At 42.8% G+C, this 19,381-nt stretch overlaps 1 protein-coding gene and 1 long non-coding RNA gene across 3 annotated transcripts; one reads left to right on the forward strand and one right to left on the reverse strand.

Annotated features, from left to right (window-relative positions):
- The first annotated feature begins 342 nt into the window (after positions 1-342).
- LOC109624608 (DENN domain-containing protein 5B-like) lies at positions 343-18,204 on the forward strand. 2 transcript variants are annotated; one of them, XM_069529255.1, is made up of 21 exons: positions 343-663; positions 4,702-4,811; positions 5,513-6,224; positions 6,701-6,888; positions 8,378-8,884; positions 9,001-9,229; positions 10,331-10,481; positions 10,785-10,881; positions 10,969-11,088; positions 11,190-11,342; positions 11,514-11,592; positions 11,686-11,761; positions 12,168-12,296; positions 12,378-12,499; positions 12,731-12,876; positions 12,996-13,114; positions 13,967-14,151; positions 14,330-14,412; positions 14,876-15,002; positions 15,255-15,429; positions 16,827-18,204. In XM_069529255.1, exons 1-21 carry the CDS (start codon positions 555-557, stop codon positions 17,008-17,010), a joined length of 3,801 nt encoding a protein of 1,266 aa, XP_069385356.1. In that variant the 5' UTR covers positions 343-554; the 3' UTR covers positions 17,011-18,204. The 2 variants fall into 2 exon arrangements, with proteins under 2 accessions (XP_069385356.1, XP_069385357.1); XM_069529256.1 differs by having other exon boundaries at positions 10,791-10,881.
- On the reverse strand, positions 17,979-19,271 carry LOC138410920 (uncharacterized). Its single transcript, XR_011243562.1, has 2 exons — positions 19,010-19,271; positions 17,979-18,233 (listed from the first exon to the last, which is right to left on the reverse strand). It is a non-coding gene; the product is annotated as an uncharacterized lncRNA (long non-coding RNA).
- Positions 19,272-19,381: the final 110 nt, after the last annotated feature.

The following is a 19,381-nucleotide window of genomic DNA, read 5'->3' on the forward strand; positions in this document are numbered from 1 at the left end:
TTGCCAGAAGTGGCTCACATCTGGATGCTATGGGTAAGATAAAAGTACAAAGCTATGTGTGTGTGTTATTTCTCCCTGGTTGTATTTATATTCTTATAGTTTAACTTTTTATTTAATTGCTGCTCATTATGACAGATGTTGTATCTCAATAGGACTTTCTTAGTTGAATAAGGAGAAAATAAAACATATTAAAAATGTGATCATCTATGATCTTCAATTTGCAAAAAAAAAAAAAAATCACAGTGTAGATGATGATGATGTGTTGAGGTCTTTGTCTTCCTCTCTCCACCCCTCTCTCTCTCTCTCTCACACACATACAGCCTCCTCCCCCTCTGAACAGTCGAGTTGACCATCTCTGGATCATCCCGACCGGAGTCACACCGCGGATCAGTGCGCGCAGCCAGGCGGCCCTACAGCGCACGGACCCGGGCGGAAAGTGGTGGTGGAGCATCTGGGACCACGCAGCATTTCGGATTAGCCGCATCAGCTATGAACATCATCCGCGGGGTTTGGCAGAAATAAACCGGAGCTCTCACACCACCACACCGTCGAAGATGAGCGGGACTGCGACGGCCACAGCGGCGGCTTCCTGCCGCTTCGCCCACTACTTTGTTGTGTGTGGAGTGGACGCGGACACGGGCCTGGAGCCGGACGATGGAGCAGGTAGATGGTCCACAAATACACGAGAGAAACACATCCACACTGCAGAAATCCAACATGTGTGTCATGTTTCTCCTTTAACTCCTGATAAAGGCCGGTTTGTGTCATTTAAATGTGTTTTGATTGGACGCCACATCTTTTTTTTCCCTTTCACAGGGTTGTTGACAACGTATTATCTGCAAGTAGCCTGTGTAGAATTGACCAATAGCAATTTATTTTATATTTTAATCTCATATATCTATTCCCATTCGATTTTGCTGATGTGATTTCTGTTAGGGTTTGTGTATTTTTTTAGGAATAACTCACACAGGGCTGGTAGGGCTACAGTCTATATTTTTTGGTTATGGAATAGATAAACCACTATTTAAAACAGACATCCAGTAGAATAAGACTTTTCTTATGAAATTGAATTGAATTTGAAATGATTGTTATGCTGTGTTACCCTACAGTCGTCTTCCTTTGTGTCTCTGCTTGTGTGTAAAAACACATTCCACGTCTGTCCCCTGTGTTTTCATCATGTAAATCGAATCATTTCAGAATATACGGTATATAGCTTCCCTGGTTTCTGCAAGTCATCCGCCGCTACAGCTGCATGAGGAGGATATAGCAGAGAAAGGGATGAACAGAGAGTGGACAACAACATCATCCTTTCTGCCTGATAAAGCTGGAGTGGACGGGTTCATGCAGTTCTTCATGGATGACACGGGGTTGTGTGTGGATGCGTCCTGATTACACGCTGCTCTGTGTGTGTGAATAAGCGCTGATTGTCTCTGTGTGTACGGCCCTCGCAGTTCTCCTGGTCAAGATGTTTAAAGGAAACAGGACTGCTGATGAATTTGGGGGTTGCTATGGCGATGGCAGCTGCAGTGATGCTGCCTTGTGATTGTCTATTTGTGGTGGAGAGAAATAACACTGTTAGAAATAGAGACATAAGGTGGTGCTTCTGTCTTCTGAGTCTTCTGACACTCTGGTGTGGGGACAGTCACAGAGGAGACATCTGTGATGCCTGCATGTGTCCTGCTCTCTGTGTGTGAGGAAATAGAACCGTGCAGGTGTGATGAATACCAACACCCTGAACGTCACTTCCAGGTTTGAGCTGTGAAGCACAAACAATAGTCCCACCCTGAATTCTCCTTGTCGTCTTTGTAGCAGCAAAAGAGCATCTCCTCGGAGGGGAAAAGATGGTAACCAGACGTGCTCGTTTTTTTTACTCTTTCAGCCAAATGGGTGTTGGGTAACAGCAAAAATTAGTCAGAGCAAGAAAATGTCAAATGTAGGATGAGCTCTGTTGGATCACACTGCTGCAGATTAGTTAGTGCTCTAACTAACCAGCGAGGACTTTGATAGCTGGCTCCCTGCAGCAAGTGACAGCACTGCTGGCTATTGTATATCTGAGCTCTGCCAATCTGCTTATGTAACAGCAGGTCATCTAAGACCCTCTGCAGCAGGAGGCCGTGCTGCTTTCAAGTGATCACTGTCCGCCTGTGAATGTGTCGGCCTTTGCATGAGCATAAGGTGTTCGATAAGCTGCAGTCAAGCGAGAGGTGTTAATTTTTTCATGGACATGAGCCTGAAAGCACGCACAAATGTTTCTGTTAGGTCATATCTTATGTGTGTGTGTGTGTAGTGTAATTAGTGCACGCCTTCATGGACACAATCTGCTCTTGTTGGCTTCTAAATAGATGCCACTTTGTTTTCTGCAGTCAAATCAAATTTCACATGACGTTGCCTGTTAGAATGCTGAATGGCAGAGGCTTCAGCTTCCGTTCAGGCCACATGACTGTCACAGGGGGATGACATCAGCGCAGGCCGAGAAACTCACCGACCGAACATACAAGACCTGATTTATGATGTTAAACTGTTTTTACTGAGAGATACAGTATTCTCATAAATACTCGTGCTGACGTATTTTAGCTTGAAGCCATCAGTACATTCTTTTATCCTTTTGTTAGCAGATGAGCCCAAAAGTGTCTCAGGATCAGATGAAAATCTAAATTTGTCATTTTGTTAATCGCATGATTCACCTGAGACGGACACATCTATAATTTAAGGACTGTGATTAAAACAGTTTGAGTCTAAAAGGAATAACTTGATGTGCTTCTTACATCCGTCCTCATCCTCTCATGTAATGATGTGATGAGTGGGACGGTGAGAGTAATCCTGATGGTGAGTATGACAGATGTTCAATCTGATGACGTGCCTCTGTTTTTGCGATGTACGACCATTTGGGGCAGTGAATCTTTGTGATGAATGTCTAACGGTGGGATGAATATAAAACACTTTGTCGTGCTCCACAAACACTGACAATATTATATGTTCTGGTGATAACAGGACAATGATGCTATAGAGAGAGAAGAGTCAGTGGAATTTTAAGTAATGAAGATTAGAGCAGAAACAATCAGTTCATCAACTGTTTAAAAAATACATTTCAATTGTTTAATTCACTTTTTAAAACAGATTTTACAAAGTGACTAAACCAATATGGATTTTTAGGGGCTGATGCCAATTACGATAGCAGAGAGTAAAACATTTCAGATACCAATATATATTTGTTAAAACCCTTTTGACAAAAAAATGTTACTGAGGTTCGATATTTTACAGTTTAACTCTAAACTTTATAAGTAACTATAAATAAATAAAAACATAAAAACAACCACATATATTGAACTTGAATTAAGAACATAATATATTTTCTACATTGTGTAAAATAAAAGTGTGTGTGTGTGTAAGCAGAGTAGAAGGAGGAAGCATGCTCATTACAGTGTAAATGAAACAGCCATTTAAGGCGTCATTCAAACACAAACAAACCTCCCTTCACTTGCGTCTCCCTCAGAAAAAGAGAGAGAGAAAGAGAGAGGATGCTTTTCACTGTGCTCTGCTCTGGTGGGAGCTCGTGTCAGGAGGAGTGTGGGTTTTAACTGGATCAGCTGATGGAACTCAGGCTGACGTATACCAGCTGACGCGCTGGATCTTCGAGGCTGCAATGGATGTGGCTGCCATGGCAACTAGGTGTCCCTGTGCAAAGCTCGATTCTGCCTCTCAGTGCTGACACCAGTTTGTATCCTCAGCAAAGAACATTGACTCCCCCTCTTTCCGCCGTGATCCACTCGCTTCAGTCTCCCACCTACCAGTCTGACACGCTTTAACTTGAAGTGGTGCTCCCTCCTCACTCCGCCTCCAGCGCAGCTTCCGCTCGCCGGCTCCTGTGCGTCATCTCGTCTGTTAATCGGCTTCTTGCGGTAGTTTTTTTCTTGTGATGATGTCAGTCAAAGCTGAACATTACTGCTGAGAACTCACTGAGGACACTTGAAATGGGGGAACACAGCGAAGAGTGGCGTTCAAGGGCATCCTCTCAGAAAGTGGATGAATAATGAAAGCGCCTCCTTCACTTCTGTCAGTCGATTACACACACACACACACACACACACACACACACTCTGAGTCACAGAAGTTTACTTCCACGGCCTGCTCTCTCCTCAGCGGCTCCTCTTCATCCACTCGTGCTCACACAGACAGTCCTCTGAGTGTAAAGAGGAGAAACTGGAGCCAGGCAGAGCAATGCATCGAATATGTGAAGTGTGAATGCAGGAATAGAGATTTCTTACATGCTCTACAAATTCATTCCTTTTGTATTAATGTAGCTGTTGCATAGAAACCTCTCATCCTTTATCCTCAGCCTGAAAACTCTCCGTGTATGAAGAAGCAGTGTATATTTGTCCTGGAGGTGTGAAGCGTTTCTTACTGCAGGAGGGCTGTTGCACCACTGTTCCCGTACTGTCTCTGTGGTGATGAGCTGCGTTACATAACCCTCGGAAAGCTTCTCCCTCCTCACTGTAGAATGGCCTTTCCTGTTGACAACGGATTATTATTTTTTTGGTGTCCAAGGTCGTCCTGTTCGAGTTTTTTCATAAATCAAATCTGCTGTCAATTTTACACGTCCTCTGTTCCGTCCTTTTCCCCGTTGTTATGAATTTTGACTCAGCAGTGATGAAGGTCAAAGATCGCTGTGCACTGATGTGATGTGAACTGTCTGTGTTTCAGGTGAAAGCTTCGAGCAGAGCCCCATTCGACGATCCTTCAAGTCAAAGCTTCTGGTGCACTACCCTGAAAACACAGACAGGAACCCCTTCAGTAAAGATGCGGTCAACATGGTGAGAATTTGTCATTCTCTCATTTTCTCTCACAGCTATGGAAATGAGAAGGAAGATGCTGACTTTGTGGGACACATTTTTTTTTTGCTCTTCCAAATATTATAATCAATTATTATAACATTAAATAAAATAATGCTGTGAATGAAAAGTAACTGTTTTAATATGGTTTTATTATTTGTTTTTTCAATCCTATGATTTATACTTAATTTAAGTTTTTCAGATGTTTAACGCAGTACAGAAGTAAAAAATAATTTAATCATAATTTCCAAAACTCTGTACACATGACAACGATAAACAACAACTCATTTTAAGAACTGAAATGAAACAAAAGACTATAGTAACTATGAATGAGTCAAAAAATGGTACCAGTGCCATGCTGAATATTCTAAGTAGTGTCCTATATTAGTAGCAAGTGAGGTTGAGTTAAACTGCTGTGTATGTCTCATTCACCATAATCTGTATTTAGGTTAACAATATATTTATTGTATATACAATATATACAGTCCTCAAATGAAACCTGTTTTCTCCCCATGATGCTACAGTCAAAATCCAGTGGGCCACTTGTAGATGGACCCCCAGTTTATACAACCTTACAAACCTCAAAGATTTCTGAAACACCTAAAGTTTAAAGTCGCAGAACATTGTCAACATCAAATTGCTTCTTAATTCTGACCCTCTTTATCCTCTTTATCTGTCTTCAGCTCTGTATGCCGAGGGGTCTGTCCTTCCGCACTCAGACCGACAGACTCGATCCTCAGTTCCACTCATTTACACTTTGCTCTGATGATGGCACACGTTCCTACGGATTTGTCCACACGTTCTACGAGGAGGTGACCAGTCCTCAGATCATCACTGCCATGCACACTCTCAGTCAGATGCACCATGTGGAGCACCAGTCCTCATCTTCCTCCTCTCCCTCCTCCTCGTCTTCATCCGCCTCCTCGCCCTCCACCTCCAGCATGGACTCTCTTGTGAGCAGCCTGGACGAGTCAGACGCCGAGTCCCTGGCTGGGATTTCTGGCTGCCTCGGCTGCGCAGGCTCCTTCGATCCAGCACGCGACACCCTGTATGTGTCCAAAGCCCTCTGCCTTCTGACGCCGCTCCCTTTTCTTCAAGCTTCACGACAGTTCCTGTCTCAGCTTCACCAGGCTGTGACGTCGCACACAGCTCCACCTCTTCCTCTGGAGAGCTACATCCACAACATCCTGTATGAGGTGCCCCTGCCTCCGCCCGGCAGGTCTCTGAGGTTCCACGGCGTGCATCGCCCCATCGTGTGCCAGCGGCCTGGGCCGGGGGAGCTTCCACTGGGGGAGTATCCTTTGGGAGAGGCGTTCTCCCTGCTGGGTGTCGACAATATGGTGCAACTACTTACCTGTGCATTTCTGGAGACTCAAGTTCTGCTTTGCTCTCATGGTAAAAAAACAATTAATTAATTTGCATGATTAAAATCAAAGGAAGATATTTTAATATTATTATAAAGAATCTTTTAAGATGATGTGTGAGTATATTGAAGGAGCACCTTAGTCAATATCTATCAGGGCTTTTTCAGAATTTAGAAATCCTCAAAGTTACAAAACAAGTACAAAACATGGTGCAAAACTACAATCTAGATCGCCACTGATCTCCACTTTCCTGACTTCCACTTTCCTGACTTCCACTACCACATCCTGTCACCAAGTTTCGTGGAAATCTGTTCAGTTGTTTTTGTTTAATGTTGCTTACAAACAAACAAACAAACATTGAGAGGGTAGAAAATGTTACCTCCTTCACAAAGGTAATAGTTTATACTAAAATAGAAGATTTTTTTCACATCTGGACACAGTTGGACTTGTGAATATTGCAGTTATTCTCGCTAATGCCTCATATTTCACTTTCTCTCCTCTCCTCAGACTACCAGCGTTTGATGACGGTGGCAGAGGGCATCACCACTTTGCTTTTCCCGTTCCAGTGGCAGCACATCTACCTGCCCATCGTCTCTCCGCCATTGCATCACCTCCTGGATGCCCCCATGCCGTTCCTGATCGGCATCCAGCGCAGAGATGGAGCTCAGCGTTCCTCCCTTCACCTCCCACACGAGGTACAGCTCTGAATAAGCAGCTCAAAAAAAAAAAATTTTAAGAAACATTCACACAAAAAGAATCTAACAATGATTTGTCAAACTAAAACTCTCTTACACACATTTGCTGATCCCCTCTGTTCCGCTTGTATGACAATTTGCCCTCGGCTTCGGTCCTGTCGAACAGATACGCCATGTTTCCACAGAGCTTCCCACCCCCCAACTTCAGACCTAATCATGCAACTGAGATCACTTTATGCTGCATGAATATCTCACTGACGCCTCTTTGAAGTCGCTCTGCCCCAGAAAAAGAGGCAATAGAAAAGACAGCTCGAGGGGGGATGAAAGCAAAAAAGCAGGGCAGGAAATATCCAGAATTATGGGACTTGCTAAATAATTAATGAGAATTAGGGATCACCACTTATTTCTTGAGTTGTGCAATTTGAGGAAATGGGAAATGTTTTAATCATGCGTGTGATCACTAGAAAAGCCCAGTATCCCTGAGGTGATCTGAACACTTCAGTGGTTGTTCATAATATTGATTTGCACAAAATGTATCTGATTCACAAAACAACTGGAAAAATAAAATGCATTGGGTTGAGTTATGATCCTGGTTTTCTTCTTTGGCTCAAAGAGACGATGAAAAGATGTTAAGTGAGGAGTGAAGACATCAACTAGCACATTAACTGCCAGGCCGGAGGATGTCTGCCTCTGTCCACTTCCCCTGAGGCTGTAAACTGTCGGCCTGAGGTCACTGCTGAAGGTCGAGACTCTGCTGACAGCACTGCTTACAGAAGCAGTTTTAAAAATCAGTTCCTATCCTTCACTTAAAGTTCTACCATTCGTTGCTCAGCAGCTATAGAGGCTCAGTTTTCACACAGGTTGCTGGGGTCATTTGCTGCTGTAAAAGCCTGATGATAGCAGCGGTGATAGCAGTAATCTTTACGTAAGCCTTCACATGCTAATTGTCCTGTGAGGGTTTATCACAGTGAAATGCCAAGAATCTAATTATGAAATATAAATCTTCATCTCTCCTAATTTGATATCACAGCTCAGCCTTTAATTGTCAACAATAAGAGTCTATGCATTGTGAACGTAGACTGTGTCCTGAATACAAATGCTGCCATCTTGGGTGTTTGGAGCCAGACTGCACATTAGTGATTATAGGATGGAGCCGCAGTATTGAGGTCCAGCCGACTGACTCACGCTCACTTGGGCGTTGGTCTCATGAGGTTTCAAATAATTATTTAAAACCAAACTTACTGGAAAGTAAGCATTTGAACAAACAACTGTGTGATGAAAATAACCTAAAATGACGGAAACCATCAGTGAGAAAATATTTGATGTGTATGTCCCATCCATTAACATGGAGGCTTATGACCTATACTGCAGTCAGCCACCAGGGGCGATCAAGACACTTTGGCGTCACTTTCGAGGAGCTGTCATGTCAAGTTAAACCTTTGTTATCTGATGGATGAGCCAGTTGATAATAATTGTTTGTTCCTCGCAGGCAAACCTGTGTATCGTCGACATTGACAACCACTGTATCGAAGCCCCCGAGGACCTGCCCATGTTTCCAAACCAGACCGAGTTAATCCAGGAACTGAGCGAGGTCCTGCTGCGTTTTGGACTCCCTCCTCAGGGAGGTGTAATCACAAAGCCCATCACAACCACCACCACCTCCCCACGTGTCAGCAGCCTGGTCCTGGAGGATCTGATGGAGGACAGAAGGAACGGGAACCTCGGCGGCGAGGAGCTGGCAGTGCTGGAGAGGCTGCAGGCTCTGGCAAGGAGGTGCGGAGGAGGAAAAATGTCAGACGGCGAGCAGACGCTGGGACACGTGTTCGAAGAGGAGGAGGAAGAGTTAAAGGCTGCGAAGCTGAACATTCAGCTGAGGGAGGTGTTTGCTGGACGTTTTGCTGCCATGTTCGGCAGGTATGACGAGTTTGTCATCCACAGCGCTCTGGATCTAGACTCATGGCTCAGCAACCGAGAGGGCACGTTCAGCTTTGACAAGGTTATTATTTTCCAATGATTCGCATGTATATTAAATCGTTTTCTATAAATCTTTGATTGTGATAGATAATCGATGCCAACGCTGATTGTCTTCACTCATGGTTCACAATGTTTCAGGGTTCCTTCCTCTCAGTTCAGCCCACGGCCCACCTGCGTTTCATGTCCCGGTTCCTGGAGACGTCCATGTTTTCTTCTTTTGTCGATGGGAAAGTTATTTCTCGCTGGGCAGAGAGAGATCCAATGCAGCAGCTGTTTGACAACCGGCTGGAGAAAGAACGACTGTATGATACAGACAAGGACTCCCACAACTGTCACTACAGGAAGTGCACCACGCTCTTTGAGTCAGGTACAGTGAATAATTAAAGTCATGCATTGGGGCAGAACAATTAAATATTATGGAAATCACAATAGCACATGCCATTATCATTATCATTACAAATTAAATTTTAACGTAGGGGAACATAGTGGTTTGGCACAGACCCCAGATTTCATATTTTTTTCCAGTGAAGATAAAGTGAAAAAATGGTATTCCTATATGCTTGAACACAAGGCTAAATGCAGCAAAAACATGTCAAAGCTTTTTCAGGTCCAGTTTTAAAGCTGATATCTCAGGCGTCATTGTTGCTCTCTCACCAGGAGACTTAATCTGATATGACATCATCTCCATAGAGTCTCATGTGAATCTGATTTTCACATTTACTGCCCCTGCAGGCAGTCACTTAATATTTGAGTTTTTACATGCAGTCGTTTAAGAAGCTGTACGGTTTTCTGACAACCTGCGACAAACCAAGCGAAACAGTGGGTTGTTTCATCAGTGTCTCTTCAGGATTTAGCAGTGGATTGAAATCCCAACTGGTCATGTGAGCAGAGTGATGTGATTGAGGTGACAGATTTTTCAGAGTGACTCTGTAAATCTGTTACCATCTGTCCCTCTGTTCGCGGTTTTGTGTTCATTATGTGGCTCGGCCTTTCTGCAACCACAGTTTCCAGAACAGAGGTTTTTGCTTTAAATCTCCACAATAGGAATCCTCCACCAGAACGTTTGCATTTGGAAATTATAATTGGTGGATAGAGTTCTCAAATGGAAAGGAAAATTAAACAATCTGATAAATGTTTTAAACACAATAGAGTTTAACCTGAGGGGGGAAATGTGGGTAGAATTTGAGAGGGGGTGAACTAAATAATATGGTTTGAGAGAACATTATATAAGAGAATCAAAATGCGTTGTGTCCTCTGAACACTGTTTCAGACTTTCTGCTTTGATGTCCTGCCAACCTCACTGCAGCAAACCCCCTGCTCACATCTCAGTCTGCAGCATCTTGCACATTTAGTTTTTTTCTTAGCAATATGTCTCTGATTCATCTTAGTCTGTGTGTCTGTTCTCCTATAACAAAGAAGCTGAGTAGCAATTAACCAGTTGAATACATGTCTGTGTTTGTCTCTGCAGCCCAGGCGACCGAACGCAGACTGCTGAAGGCCGACCACACAGCCATACACCCCCACCTGCTCGACATGAGGATCGGACAAGGTCGTCACCAGCCGGGATATTTCCCCAAGCTGCAGGCCGATGTGCTCGCACAGGGACAAAACACCAACAAGTGAGGTTTTCTTCTGTTAGTCAGTGAGACAACATTTCAACAAGGGCTTATTCCACCTAAGGCCGAGGGGTAGTTCTTGAACTTCCAGCTCATTTGAAAATGTAACTTTTTCAACATCCAAAAAAAAAGATTTAAAAAAAAAAAAGATTTTTAAAGGTCCACCAGAACCACTGCCTATGGTTCGTATCATTACAGTATATCATAGCATGTAGTATCCAGGTTCTACCAAAATACAAACATGAGATTTGAACACGCAACCTCATTTGCGAACACTTGACTTAAACTTTGTCATGTTATCTGGGGGAACAGGTGGTCCAGTCGTGTGACAGCATCACGCAGGACTGAGCCCAAGAGATTGATGGCAGCTGATCACTCAGGAGTGGATAATGAACAGAGACAGGTACTTCTCATGTTTCAACACTCTGACACTCTGAAAGGCTTCAGGAAGGTCGCATCTGATTTATGACCTTTTTTGTTTGCTCAACAGAAGCACACGTTTGTGAGGAAGAACCTCCGTCAGGCAAAGCTGCTCGACCCGTCACCTCAATCCGTCACTCAGACTCACCGAGAGTTTGTTGATGGGTTGCTGAGCGAGTGTCGTCTGAAGGTGAGCGTGGCCGTTTTGTGTAGCGTGGGAGGTGCTGCTGTCTTTGATTTCTTAATTTGTGGTTCGTGGTCATAAAATATATTAATATGCTGGCTCTTTAGACCAAACGGATGCTGATGGAAAGGATGGGGAAGGAGAGTGTGGAGCTCGGTCAAGGAGAAGCCAACATCACAGGCCTGCAAGAAAACACACTCATCCACGGTCTGTGTGACCTACTGGAGAGAACCTGGGGCCACGGTCTGCAGCTGAAACAGGTCAGACACTCACAGACGTGTAATTCAACATGCCCTAAAAACACAGATGACCTACAGAAGCATCTGGAACTGTGCGTCATCATGCAAACACATTTACATCAAGCGACGTAAACACTAAGAGATGACTGCATGAAGCTGTTCGATGTTGACAAGTGTGTTTCTCCCAAACAGGGGAAGTCTGCTCTCTGGTCCCATCTGCTTCACTACCAGGCAGCCCAGGGGAAGACAGAGACACCAGCTGAGTCTCCAGGTCAGACACTCACCGCACTGTTTTGTTTTCTCTTTTTAAATCACTGAGCTCAAATGTTACTGATCATTGGTGTTGTGCTCGCTGCCTGTTCAGGGTCCAATGGCTCCGAGCAGAGGACGCTTGATGACGGCGCTCTGCTCCTGAGAGGATCCTTAACACAGGACATGAGGTAATAATAATAGTAATTATAAACTTTAATTGGAAAGCACCTTTCATACAAGAAATGCAGCTCAAAGTGCTTTACATACAATAAAGATAAAAATAAATTTGCAAACTAAGTTGAGCTTACCGCACTTTGAATAAACAGGTGAACTCTTTATGCAGCAGCGATGGAGCAGCTTTAGGGTTCTGCAGGCTGAGTCCTGCGGCCGTTCTTAACTCGCTGTAGCTCAATTACTGCAGTTCACTTATACAGTCTCAGAAAAAAAAGCTGCAACCATCATTTCCACAGGCCAAGCAAGCAGCCCATTACAAACAGAGAGGTTTATATATGTTCGTAAAAGGCTTTAATTTGTCTTGATGATGAATAAAAACAGAGTCAACACATACGATTTTGACGTCTGTTCATCCTCCAGGTTTATCCAAACCATGAGTGAGGGTCTGTCTGAGGTGGGTCAGGCCCGGGCCTGGATCCACCTGGCTCTGGAGAAGAAAATGCTTTCCCAGCACCTTAAAGAGCTGCTAACAAACCAGAAGCTGCTCAGGTGAGAATTCATCACCAGTGACTCATTGGATTTATGTTGAGGGCTATAACTTTGACAGACTTTTAATTTCCTCCCTGACAGGCAGCTGTACAAACCTCATGCATTCCTGCTGTGTGAGGAGGAGAGGGAGCAGTTTCTGTTCCACCTGCTGTCTCTCAACACTGTGGACTACCTCTGTTTTACACGGGTCTTCACCTCCATCAGTGAGTCCTGTAAACTTTAGAGAGAATTTACTGTTTGGTTTACTGCTTTAAAAAAACGTAATGAAAGTTTGCCTCTTGTTGTGTTTGTGTTTTACAACATTCATCCCATCCCAAACTTTCTGCAACTCACAGGACACAAATAAAACATGTATCGTACGAAGAGTTAGGTCATTTTACTTGTGAAAGAAACCGCTGAATCACTTCAATAACCTTTTCTCTTGGCGTCTCCAGGTATTCCATACCGTGTCGTTATTGTACCCATGAAGAAGTTGAGCATTGCTATGGCAACAGTTAACCCCTGGGTGTGTGTGTCAGGAGAACTGGGTGATTCAGGAGTGAGACAGATCTCGAAGAATACACAAGAGATTTTCTTCCAGGTTTGTATTCACCCCTCTGTGTTACTATCCGTATACACAATATAAAGCAACACACACACACACACACACACACACACACACAGAGCTGATGTCAATGGGGTCTGTTCTTTTCATCTCAGTGTAAGAACCTGGGCAGGCTGAGCACTCTGCAGCTGGGACAGGAGAACTCGGGTCTGCTGGCCAAGTGTCTGATCGACTGTGTGATGGTGTACAATGAGATCACTGGACACACATACAAGTAAGACTCATCCTCTGACTTTGTTCTCAACACTGACTCTGATTTTAAAGCGCTGTGGCCAAGTGGGCAAAAATGTGTTTGTGGGCCGCAGCTCTCCGTGTGATAATGAGATTCAGCTACAGTGACTTCTAAATGAACCTTTGTGTCAAATGTTGGATGTCCGATGACAATAACATAATTACAGGAACCAAACTCTATTTAGAGTTGACTGTATTCATTTTAACATTGCCACTTAAAGTATAAACCTTAATATATTGATATATTTAAGAATACCCAGAGATAAACAGGCAGCATTTTATTTTGATTATTTTTGGGTTGCATATATTTGTACAGTACATGTGGATTAATCCTTTCTTTGCCTTTCAAAGACACAATGATCGAGAGTTTTGTGGATATGAAAAACACGTGTCGCCTTAAAGCTTGTACACTTCAGCAAGTTCAGGATTCTACAATAACCTAAACATTAAAAACTACAATGGCACTCAGAAGAGTAATACCTCTACCAAGGGTCCTATCTCATAATGTGAGTGATTAAAACATCCCTGAGTCCGCCCCTCTGGATCCGTGCCAAACGTTTTCTTGGCTCATGTCCCATCCTTCTATCAAGTTTTGTAAAATCCATTCTGTAATTTTTGTGTAGTTTACTCTTGTGGAAAAAAAGGAGAAAATAATCTAAGGATATAATTTATTTATTATATTCGATTTTAACTTGTTTATCAGCGATGTTCTCTCAGCACACTACACCAGCTGATCAGAACAGATGTCCCTCTTCCTGCTGTGTCCTTGCATAATAAATTGTTCATTACTTTTTCTTTTGAATATAATAAAGCTCTGTGTCCTCTTTCCTTTCAGGTTCCCATGCGGCCGCTGGCTGGGGAAAGGCGTGGGTGACGGCAGCTTGGAGAGAGTCCTCATTGGTCAGCTGGTGTCACCTGGTGGGGAGGAGGACGCTGGAAGGTGGACAGGGACGCCTCCGGAGCTGGCCTCTCCTTCTCAGAGCGTACGGACAGTACTGGGATCGCTTGGCAGCCGAAGCAGTACGTGCTGACAAAGAGCACATTCTTTAGTACAATGGCTGACCTACTTGTTGGTTTAGGCCCACCACAATAACACATTCTGCTGCTGTATCACCTTTCTATTGAGCCCCTGTTCTCATCCGCCCGTGTTTGTCATCGCTCATCCTCACGTTTCTGTTTGTGACATTTATCTTGTCAGGGATGCAGTCTGTTGAAGTACAGGAGAACATGAGGGAGACGGCAAATAACCTTGTTAAGCACTTCCACAAACCTGAACAAGAGGTACGTGACTGTAAAAGTGAAATCCTGCATTTATGTAGCCTTGTGGTTCACTAATATACAATGAGGACAGATACGGTTAATGCAGAGGAGAGCATCTCTGCAGCAGCGTTCAGCCTCCTGTGTTATTTTTATCTCCGCCACGGCTCATTATCCCAGCTTCTCCAGCCCGGGCCTCATTTGTGCATCAGACTCGACTCTCTCTATGTCAGCACCAAGTTAAAAAAGCAGAAGAGATTTGATGGATCAGTTCATTAACAAGCCTCCACCTCAGTGCCGTAACATATTTAGTATAGAGGCTTTAATGCACAGGCTCTGTTCTGTTGACATGCCCTTCGTAAATTAAAGGAGAGCTTATCAGAAATGTTCTCTGCTCTGCTCCCCATCACTTATATAAGACTTACTGAAGTTGTAAGATGAGCCTCATGCTCACAGTTCCTCTGTTCTTGTGTCTTTTTCCTCCCAGAGGGGAAACTTGACAGTCTTGTTATGTGGTGAAGGAGGGCTGGTGCTGTCCCTGGAGAATTTCCTCCTCCATGGATTAAAATCCAACCGTCTCTTCCAGCGGAACGTGTTTGTGTGGGACTTTGTCGGTAGGTACCGTGAGCGCCAGTTCATCAATATCATCCACAAATGTGATGTTTACGTCTCACAGATGTCGGACCCCTGTCTCCATCTAGTGGCAGTGAACATGAGCTTCACATATTAAATTACATGCAACAAAACATGATTGATGTTTAACAAAAGTGTTACAGCATCCATCTCCAGTGTTTGTTTTTAATGGCCTTATGTTTCAGTATATTAATAAGTCATGCACTGATGTTATGGACAACTCTTCCCCACAGAGAAGGCAGTGGTTTCCTTGGAGACCGCTGATCAGATGGGTGATCTGCAGGGATCAACACTGACGAAGGGTCCGCCATGCGACTCACTGTGCCACTACGTCAACGCCATCAACGCTTCGACCCGTAACATTGGAAAAGAGGGAAAGTTCCAGCTGTTCGTCTGCCTGGGAATCAGGTGAGTGTCTTGAAACACAGAAAGGGCTTTCAGGCATGCCATGAGCTTTTTTTCTGGAGTGGCTGTATGTGAGTCGGTTGCTCTGAACAATCTCCTGAGTTTTGTGCTGCCAGCCCCCTTGTAAAAACTCCAGAGAATATCCGACTGAGCCCATGTGAGAATACAGCAGGATTATGGCTGCAGAATTCAAGAGTGAGCATGTTGATGACATTTCTGAGATGTGAAGTATGCAAAACAAAACCATGAATACAAATATGAATCAGGATCAATGAGAGGTTTCTTACACGTAGAAGACACTGAAGAAGATCAACTTGGAAAGGCAATGAGATTCAAGAGCTATTGACGATAAGGGCAGACGGCCTTGTTAATGTGCTGTAAAGAAGATCAACTTGGAAAGGCAATGAGATTCAAGAGCTATTGACGATAAGGGCAGACGGCCTTGTTAATGTGCTGTAAAGACGTCATGTCTTGCCTCTTGGATTCTTCACCACTCCTCACCTGAATGCTCTAGAGATCTTCCTTATTGTGAGTGAGTGAACCAGACAATCTCCTGCTGCTTTCCTCATATGTGAAAAGCAAAGTCTGGAGAAAGTCTGTTTTTCAGACATTTTCCTGAGTTCATGTCTGAAAATAGTTTAAAAGGACAAGGAAATACCTTTAAGATCATATGGACAACATGAAATGATCTGACAGGGTTGTAATAGGAGCTAGATTTATAAAACCGGAAAATACAAGAATATATTTTTAATTCAAGAAAGCTGTAACAGTTACTGTAATACAAATACAAAATACAACAAAAGCAGGCCAATGAAAAAATTTAATAGTTATAGTACCTTTATTGCTGAAATTCTGCTAGTCAAATAAAATAAGTATATAGATTTATTTCTTAAAAGAGCATCCTCATTCAACGCTCAACTTAGTTTTCCTCCTGAGGCCATGAGGAAGTGGCCTGCAGCATAACTGCTTTACTGTTTTCTCTCACTGACCTATTTACACGGGAGGGACAGTATCCACCTTCATTCTCTAATGGTTACAGACAGGCAGGGGCAAAAGTGAAAAAGGGGGATATGTTTTTGAATGCAGGGAGCATGGTAGTTCTGCTGTTTTCAAATTACATCAAGTGCACATGTTGGAAAAACCCTGACCAGAGGGTGAGGGTTGGGTAAATGATTTACAAGCCAAGCAAAGCAGTCGAAGCGCTCTTTTAAAACACATTTTTATGAAAGGGCTTTGTTGTTTTTATTAATTGTCTCCAAATTCTTTTTTAAATCTGTAATTGCACTTTAAATTTTCTGTTTTTATGTCTGTGAAGCACTTTTATATAGACAAGTGTATTATGATGATGATGATGATCTTATTATTATTATTATTATTAACTGACCTTCTCCTCTGGACAGGGACCGGCTTCTCTCCCAGTGGCTCCCCCTGTTGGCAGAGTGTCCCCTGACAGCGCGGACTTACGAGGACAGTGCTCTGCTGCGGGACCGCGCAGCCGTACACTCCCTGTCTCGCATCCTACACACGCTCAATGAGTTCGCCATCACCCTGGAAACGGCACTGGTTAAAGGAGTCGACCTCTGACCCCGAACAATAAGCATGGAGACTAACACCCCCCCCTGTCTGCAACGTACTGCAGGAATGCTGATGGGTTAAAACGTTCATCTTTCCATGACTTTTCGAGACTATATCATTATAAAAAAGGACACCGGACCGGATGAAGCTTCAAGCGTATTGCCTTGTTCACTGTATTTGCTTCAGGAAGTGGTCTGGTTTTTCGTGCTACGCTTTACACTGTGAAATTCCTGGAGGAAAAAAATCAAGAGTCATTAATCATCTCACTTTTACAGTAGATATTCTCACAGCTCGCACCGTTAACTGCACCTGACCCTTAGGACAACTATAACTCTCCTTCTACTGCTGTATTGCTTGCACTTGAAATTTAAACTAAACACATGCATGGCCAAATTCTGTTTCCTTGTTTGTTTTATGTCTTTAGTGTGTGGTGACTTGAAATATCAGGACTCAGGCCTTATTATAGAAACATATTTCTTGACGTTATTCATTGAATATCCTAGTAAATATAATAAAGAAAGCTAATGCTCCCCCAGTATAATATGTTATAATAGGTTGTATTATTATGCTCTTGTTATACTGTAAAATGTCCTGATGGCCTGATTCTCTTTGCTTATTTCAGTTTGGGGTCACAAACTTCAGAGAGTTGTGCTCATGAAATCCTCCCTTGTTGAAACACTGAAACCAAACTGGTGTCCCAGTTGTGTCTGTTCAAATAGTCTTTACCACTTTGTCAGATTTATTTTTCCTCCTCTCTCATTGTAAATATTTTGCTTCATTAGATCTTCAATAGAACCGTGGCCATTTGTTCTTATGCTAAAATGAATCTGTGGCATTTTCCCTGTATAAAGGCATCTTATTTGTGTCTGTGTAAAACAATAGATTCCACTATACTTTACCGATTATGTGGATTAAAAGTCACGTTGTTTTTTTTCTGAACTGTTCCATTGTCTTTGCAAAAAAATATATATCTGACAATGAATAGAGCACAGGTTCTTAAAAACAGCTAGGTATTATTTTGATGTTGCATTTAACAGTTTGAGAATTGTGAAAATGCTGTCTCCTGCACTCTCCTGCAAGCACTATGTAACCCACAACGACCAAGCCTTTATTATCATTGAAGTACAGATTAGAGAAAGCAATAATGAACTGTTATTTATGAAATGTGTTGTAAAAGATTAAAGTTAATATTGACATACCTGACATGTCTTGGTCCTGTTGTTTGTGCTAATCTGTGTGAAAGGTTATAGTAAAAGTTTACCGAATAAAAACTTGACCAACTACTAAATACATATATACACACTGTGTGATCCGTGGATATTTTATAATTTTTAAGATGGTTTTTGCATCAATGGTGTGCATGCATACAAGTGAGACCTAAATACACCACACGCAGTGTAATGCAATCCCATTCAGCAACAGTGAAGCACAACCTACTTTTGTAAAGACTGTGACACGCTTATCACAACTAATTAAAGTGACACCTTAAGAACGCTCACTCTGCCCAATCAGCAAACCATGAAATATTCAGCATTTCAAGTAACAACAATAACATCATCATCAAAATATTTGCCATTTCTGTGCCAATTGTGTACTTTGCATGCATTTTCACGCACTAATAGCTGAAATAAATGGAAGAGTAGAGTAGAAATAACAGAGTAGCATTTGATATAATACAATTCAATATAATGTAAAAGAATAGCAGGTGTTATGTTATTTTATACAATAATATGATGTAATAGAAAAGAATATGTTATGTTATAATATAATGTAATGTTATGTAATGTTATAGAAGAGAATGTATTATGTTATGTTATATTTTATTTTAATAATACCATAATATAATAATGGAATGGATTCGAATATGTTATGTTATGTTATAATATAAGATAATATAATGTAATGTAATGTAATAGAAGATAATTTATCATGTTATGTTATGTTTTGTTATAATGCAAAATAATATAATATAATAAATATTCGTGTTCGGGCACAGTAGTAAACGTACTTCGTCACAGAGCACCACGGGACAGACTCATTCCAGCGGTGTCATCACGCAGTGTTATGAGCCTCTATAGGCTGGATGGTTGTGTGAGGGGCCCGCTGGTTGACTGCGGGTCCTCCGCTGACCACTGGATGGAGACCCCGTGTTTCAGCCTCACGTTATTCTCCTCTAATCGCCTCCGTTGTCACGCAATTGAAATCAACAAAGCGCATCTTCGTGCGAGACGCCTCCTAAAAACCTCCGTCCTCCAGACGAGCCATCTGGCGCTGTAGTAAAACCACAGGCCCCGCCCCTCTGCTTACATTCTCCAATGCGCCATAGCAACCGGGGCCGAGCCCCCTGTTCCCGCGCAATGTTCCCATCCTTATAAGGGCA

This window comes from Paralichthys olivaceus, chromosome 7 (genome assembly GCF_024713975.1).
Source record: "Paralichthys olivaceus isolate ysfri-2021 chromosome 7, ASM2471397v2, whole genome shotgun sequence".
Lineage (NCBI taxonomy): Eukaryota > Metazoa > Chordata > Actinopteri > Pleuronectiformes > Paralichthyidae > Paralichthys > Paralichthys olivaceus.